Raw genomic sequence first — 7,277 nt, 5'->3', positions numbered from 1 at the left:
ATTTAGCAACGTTTCAATGATGGAGGGTACGGTTAAATATACAGTACAAAGAATGTAGAGGCAAAGGTGGTATTATGGGCTACCATTTTGATTTTCCTTCATAAATACCTTCATTATGAACTAATCTTTCCGAAAATGGAAACAATTAAACTTTATGATGTTGTAAATAAGTGTAACACAACAAATTTAGTTTAATAAAAAATTTTAATGTAGAAAAAAATATTTTTTTTTCAAAATTACAAGTTGTGGTGGTTAAATGGGCTACAAGTTTAAAATTTCATAAAAATCAAACTGCTCACTAGTCTAAAACAGTATTACACAAAACAGTAAGTCCATTTCTTATTTAAAAATGTAAATTTCTTAAAATAGTCTATCGTATAATCGGATTTCATTTGAGACTTTATTTGGTCTACAGAAATCGCAAATATAATGTTCGGTTTCGCAGCCAGCACACTCATTGTGAGCCCACATTCAACACATTAAACATTGAACCCATAGTTCTCCTTTCCTATCATTTGAATATAACTCATCACAGAAAATACAGGGAGCGTCTTCACTTGTGGGGATTTCAACTCCAATTGGTAACTCTAAAACTGATTCTCCAGAATCTATTAATCCTTCCTCCGAGATAACTGTGCATGGTTCTAGGTTGAGCTTCCGCTTTACGGTCTGTATTTTAGATCCTTGTTTCATCTTTCCATGATCACCTTGATATTGTTTTATAACTTTCTTTCTCCCTAAAACTGCATTACTTTCTTCCATTTTCCTCTTTTTATCTGCTTCTTTTCTTCACGGATTTTCACCTTCCTTTGCTTATCACCTTCCTTTTCCTCACTTTTTCTCTTAGCTTCTTCCAAATTTAATTTATATGGTGACGATGTTATAACTGCTGCTTTTGCTGGTTTGGGTCCTTTATTTGTCAATCTTTTCTTGTTTTTTGGAACAGGTAAAATGTCTCTTGGTGAAAACCATTGCCTTTTTCATTGACATGGATGACATGCCTGAAGGACCAGCTTCTGCTAGGTCTTTAGCACAGGGTGTGTTGCTCTGGACTGCGCTAGATTTCTGAAGCTGTTGTGTGCTCCCAGTGGCTTGGGGTGCGGTCCCTGAGCCATTGATAATGTCCTCTTGAGGCGCAAGACATGGAGTGTTTATGGATTTCTTCCTGCCCTTATGAGCACGAAGAGTGTCTATGTCCAACTCTTCCATATTTGAAGGACCAAAGTCCACATTTGAAAAGATGTTTCGGTTGCATGGATATATTCCACAAACTTCGAAACCATGGACGGCTATTTTACCACTTTGGCACCTTAGATAGGCTTTTCCAAACAGCTCAGCTATGTTATACGGTCCGAGTGGTTTATTATTATGGAGCATCCATTGCCTAACATTTTCACTATAATGATGTTTGAGTGGAGACATGAATGATTTGCCCAGTGGCTGCATCTTGTGAGAGGTATGGGGTGGTAAGCTAATTATTGTTATGTGGTTGCGTCTTGCAATATCTACGACATCAATATTCTTAGTGTGGGTGTTATGCCCATCAAGGATAAGAAGAACCGGACTTTCCTTTGTAGGGTTAAATTTTTTGATGAAATGGTTTAACCACTCGGTGAATAAATTTCCTTGAATCCAACCAGATGGATGGGCTCTTCCTATGGAACCAGGAGGAGCACCTTTCATCAAGACATCTGTCATGTTTTTCCTAGGAAAAATCATCAGTGGTGGAACAAATGTCCCACTGGCGCTCATACAACACACAACAGTCACAAGAGACCCTCTTTCGGCAGCACTTAAGGCACCAACTTGCCGTTTACCTTTAAGGCCCACAAACTTTAGGTACCTTACTCTGTACGACGGATAAACCGGTCTCATCCACATTAAATATGCGGTCAGGAGCATAGTTGCACTTTATTAACTCTGCCTCTAGGATATACAAAATCCTATTAACAGCATCTTCATTGAAGCCATTAGCTCTAGAAAATGATGTAGCTGTTGGTTTTAGAATAGACAACACATCCTTATGACGGTGTAAAAAGTGGTCAAACCACGCTCTGCCAGCCATTCCAATACCAGAGAATGGATGGTCTACTCCATTCCTTTCGCACAGTTGAAAGGCTAAACGCCTAACATCATCTCTCGTTAGACCATAAAACTTTTGTTCCATAAGAAGCAAATAGTGAACCAGTTAGTCTTCCATTTCACTGGGCATAATTGGTTTCCTTCCCACTTTTCTTGAAACCGCTTCTTCAGGAGGTATTCACAGATAAACTAGTCTTAGAAGCGTAGTCCGAGGTACCGAAAATTCTTTGGAAGCTTTTAAAAAGCCCATCTTCTTCTCTGACACAGCTTTAATTGCCGCTTTCATTTTGTCTTGGTCCCAACATTGCCGATTATGTTTCTTCTTACGTGGATTTAAAACTTTCCTAGGCATCTGTAACAGAAAAAAAACAAATCTTGAAGGGGTTGTAATATGGGCTAGACGGATATAGTAGCCCATATAACCACCACAGTGAATGCCTATATTTGGTGGGGGGGGGGGGGGGTGGGGGGGGGGGGGGGTGGGGGGGGGGGGGGGTGGGGGGGGGGGGGGGTGGGGGGGGGGGGGGGTGGGGGGGGGGGGGGGTGGACAGAGTTGAGGGCAGGTGATGGACAGTCAGGTAAAGTTACAACATTACAATAGAACCAATCAGTGAATTCTTCCTTACGTCTAGGAGAACAATAGTAATTAACAATGAATTTTGCATTGACAATTACATTGAGACCACATTCAAAATCATTCGCCTGCTGTTGACATTTGATCTCTACTAGACTAGATTGAGGTACATTTAAATTTCTTAAAATGTTTACTGCTGAGCTCAAATTTACACCTAAAACAGAGTCAATGTGGTAAGCCTTACATACACCTCGATCAATAAATAAAAGGGACCAGTGTGTTCCAGAGTCAGCTCTCTGCTTATCAACACTGTTATTTACACAAAGAAATACATACTTGGCATTATTGAAAGTGGAGTTGGACAAAGTGTCATTAATCGCCTCAGGTGTACCAACTTTTAACAAATGAGAAACAGCTGGGTTAAACAATAAAAATTTCATCTCTACCCTTCACACTATTAGCAATAGCTGAAAAATAATCCGAAATAATATGCTCCTCAACCCATTTGTAAGAACTACATTTTTTGTCACTAATACTATTTACACTGAGTTCAGCAGTTAATAAATCTAGCTTATAACTGAGATTTTTTATAGTTAAATCGTTTTTTTCATTGGACTCAGACAACAACAAAAGCTTGGCTTTAATACTGCGAACATCGTCAGACAAGGTGTTGTTCTCGGCGATGAGCGTTGAGATGTGAAGCTCTCGCTGCCGTAGTTCGTCAAGCAACGATTGGACTTGTTTTTTAAGGTCGACAATCTCAACGTTCGATTCGTCCAGGATTTTAAAAGAGTTGTTCATTTCGTTCCTTCTCTGTTCCTTTTCTAAGTCAAGCTTCGTTGAAAGTAACTGAAGTTCATTACTTGAATGAGTGAGATCACTTAGGCAGCATTTATATGAGGAGTTTTGTTTATCAATTTTATTTAGAAGATCACTGATATGCATACTGAGGTTAGTGAAGTCAAGTTCTGGATAGTTAGTCATTAGAGCGTTCAGCTCAGAAGTCAAAGAAATAAGACAGATCTGAAGATTGTCGTCAGTTTCACTTGTAAACAATATCTCCTCATTGTTAATCATCTTGCGAAAAACAAAACTCCTTCAAACTCCTTCCTGATTACAGTTTTTTATGACTTGTCAAGGATTTTATTTATTTTTGCTGGCCAATGTCTATGCCCTTTAATAATCACTTTAGGTGACGCAATGTCAATCGCCTACACATAAGTAACTGCAAGCCCAAATACACGTAAGAAATGTAGTTGCAGCGTAGAAATTGAAGGCGCAACAATAAACCTTCACAGCGGGTAGGTACAGCCGAGCTGGTCTGGCCGTACTGTACAGCAGTTAGACACAAGCGGGGACAATCAGGCGGCGGCGGCTGCAGTTGGTAGCGGCGCACACTGCCTGCGCATAGGATGAAAGCGTTGACAGATAACGAGTCCACTGCAGCCTGCTTGTTCAATCTGGTTAGTCACAGAGCGTCACATTCAACTACTTACAAATGTCCAGCGCCGTCGATAAACAATATTAACGCACTGGATCTCGATAAAACTACCGGACAACACTGGTAATACAATTCACCGGTAATAACGGCGAAACAACATAAATTAGACGCAGCCATACATACGCAGTCAAACTTCAGCAGACTAGGTCTGCCACCAAACTCAGTAGAGTTAAAAGTAGAGTTCAGATGGAAGTATTTTGTTTATTTGTTAATTGTACAGAACCGACCTTGTCTACTCGCAATACTGACAAAATATATCTATTCCATGTCTGGTGGAAGAGATTTCAGAAATATCTGATATATTTCCAGATAGCAGCATTGGGTATGGTGTCTAAGACTGACGCTCGAGAGGAGAGACTGTCGGGGCTACTCAAGTTCTGGAATGGGATCATTGCTGTTGGAACCAATTCTGGCAAAGTGTATCTGCTCGATGTCTGGTGGAAAGGTCTTCAGAAATGTAAGTTAACTGCTGCTACATCCAGTCTTGTAAGAAGTTTAAATGGGGATATCCCAAATAACATAGAGTTTATTTTTGTAATCTCCAGAGTTTAAACAAAGCTTTAAAAAGTTAAGTGTACAGCATTTTCTTTATTAAATGACAGCTAGGACTAGAAAACAAACCTAAAGGGGAGTAACAATGACTCAGTTATTTTAATACAAAATTAAATAATAACTTCAACGGGTGTAGAAATCACAATGTATTATTAGGTACCAGAAGAACACCCAGAAAGTAAGATAATTAATTATCATCAAAACTTGAATTGAATCGTTTTAATGTAGATAAAAACTTTTGTAGATAATACAACTCTCTAATGAATGTCAGCATCCTGCTGGCTAGTGGGAACACAGAGGCACCTTTTCATCTGTTGTACATGTCCTTTTCCACAATCTGCACTCCCTGGTAAGAGTGGCTTGTAGATACCAGCACCCATTCAGCTTAACCCCGACCAGCGATAACACAGAGGCACCTTGTCATCTGTTGTACATGTCCTTTTCCACAATCTGCACTCCCCTGGTAAGAGTGGCTTGTAGATACCAGCACCCATTCAGCTTAACCCCGACCAGCGATAACACAGAGGCACCTTTTCATCTGTTGTACATGTCCTTTTCCACAATCTGTACTCCCCTGGTAAGAGTGGCTTGTAGATACCAGCACCCATTCAGCTTAACCCCGACCAGCGATAACACAGAGGCACCTTGTCATCTGCTGTACATGTCCTTTTCCACAATCTGTACTCCCCTGGTAAGAGTGGCTTGTAGATACCAGCACCCATTCAGCTTAACCCCGACCTGTGATAACACAGAGGCACCTTGTTATCTGTTGTTCATGTCCTCTTCCACAATCTGTACTCCCCTGGTGAGAGTAGCTTGTAGATACCAGCACCCATTCAGCATCCTGCTGTCTGTGATAACACAGAGGCACCTTGTTATCTGTTGTTCATGTCCTCTTCCACAATCTGTACTCCGCTGGTGAGAGTAGCTTGTAGATACCAGCACCCATTCAGCATCCTGCTGACCTCTGATAACACAGAGGCACCTTGTTATCTGTTGTTCATGTCCTCTTCCACAATCTGTACTCCCCTGGTGAGAGTAGCTTGTAGATACCAGCACCCATTCAGCATCCTGCTGTCTGTGATAACACAGAGGCACCTTGTTATCTGTTGTTCATGTCCTCTTCCATAATCTGTACTCCCCTGGTGAGAGTAGCTTGTAGATACCAGCACCCATTCAGCATCCTGCTGTCTGTGATAACACAGAGGCACCTTGTTATCTGTTGTTCATGTCCTCTTCCACAATCTGTACTCCCCTGGTGAGAGTAGCTTGTAGATACCAGCACCCATTCAGCATCCTGCTGTCTGTGATAACACAGAGGCACCTTGTTATCTGTTGTTCATGTCCTCTTCCATAATCTGTACTCCCCTGGTGAGAGTAGCTTGTAGATACCAGCACCCATTCAGCATCCTGCTGTCTGTGATAACACAGAGGCACCTTGTTATCTGTTGTTCATGTCCTCTTCCACAATCTGTACTCCCCTGGTGAGAGTAGCTTGTAGATACCAGCACCCATTCAGCATCCTGCTGTCTGTGATAACACAGAGGCACCTTGTTATCTGTTGTTCATGTCCTCTTCCACAATCTGTACTCCCCTGGTGAGAGTAGCTTGTAGATACCAGTACCCATTCAGCATCCTGCTGTCTGTGATAACACAGAGGCACCTTGTTATCTGTTGTTCATGTCCTCTTCCATAATCTGTACTCCCCTGGTGAGAGTAGCTTGTAGATACCAGCACCCATTCAGCATCCTGCTGTCTGTGATAACACAGAGGCACCTTGTTATCTATTGTACATGTCCTCTTCCACAATCTGTTACTCTCCTGGTGTGAGTGGCTGGAGATATCAGCACCCATTCAGCATCCTGCTGATCTGTGATAACACAGAGGCACCTTGTTATCTATTGTACATGTCCTCTTCCACAATCTGTTACTCTCCTGGTGTGAGTGGCTGGAGATATCAGCACCCATTCAGCATCCTGCTGATCTGTGATAACACAGAGGCACCTTGTTATCTATTGTACATGTCCTCTTCCACAATCTGTTACTCTCCTGGTGTGAGTGGCTGGAGATATCATCACCCATTCAGCATCCCTTGAATTTGCAAAATTATAATGCAACGAAATGTATTAAAACACTGACTGAAAACATTAGACATGGTAGACCTGAGATACTTTGCAATAAACACCCATGGTTTTTTTTTTTATCCTAAATTTATGTTATTTTTAGGTGAAATAACAAGGTTTCACTGTAGGACTGCTAAAAATAACAAGTGATTGCCCATTATAAAATTTATTAAAGAATAATATCCTATAATTGGTTTTGTTAAGAATTCTATTTAAATGAAGTTATTCTGTTAATATTCAAGTTCAGTAATTTAGATTAATCAATGTAATTTCAATGTTAAAATCAATTTTTTTTAGGTATTGAAGATTATCATCATAGCATTTACGATGAGCATAAACAGAGTAAGCTGATGGAAGTGACACTCAGAGACTTGGCAGACGATATTGAGTGCAGGACCAACAGTATAAGGCATGGCAGTTCTACCCTCGCTCTATGGCTTAATGG

General features: G+C 40.8%; 1 protein-coding gene across 3 annotated transcripts in view; it reads left to right on the top strand.

The window, feature by feature from the left end:
* Positions 1–4,446: 4,446 nt before the first annotated feature.
* LOC124360939 (protein ELYS-like) overlaps positions 4,447–7,277 on the top strand; it is a 29,320-nt gene continuing 26,489 nt past the window's right edge. For 2 of the 3 annotated variants that reach the window (XM_046814957.1, XM_046814958.1), the window contains exons 1-2: positions 4,447–4,614; positions 7,130–7,276. In XM_046814957.1, coding sequence (XP_046670913.1) covers positions 4,482–4,614; positions 7,130–7,276 — 280 coding nt within the window. In that variant the 5' untranslated portion in view covers positions 4,447–4,481. The remainder of the gene's footprint in view (positions 4,615–7,129; position 7,277) is intronic. The other variant, XM_046814959.1, reaches the window with a different exon arrangement.

This window comes from Homalodisca vitripennis, chromosome 4, assembly GCF_021130785.1.
Source record: "Homalodisca vitripennis isolate AUS2020 chromosome 4, UT_GWSS_2.1, whole genome shotgun sequence".
Lineage (NCBI taxonomy): Eukaryota > Metazoa > Arthropoda > Insecta > Hemiptera > Cicadellidae > Homalodisca > Homalodisca vitripennis.
This window is presented reverse-complemented; position numbering and strand designations above follow the sequence as displayed.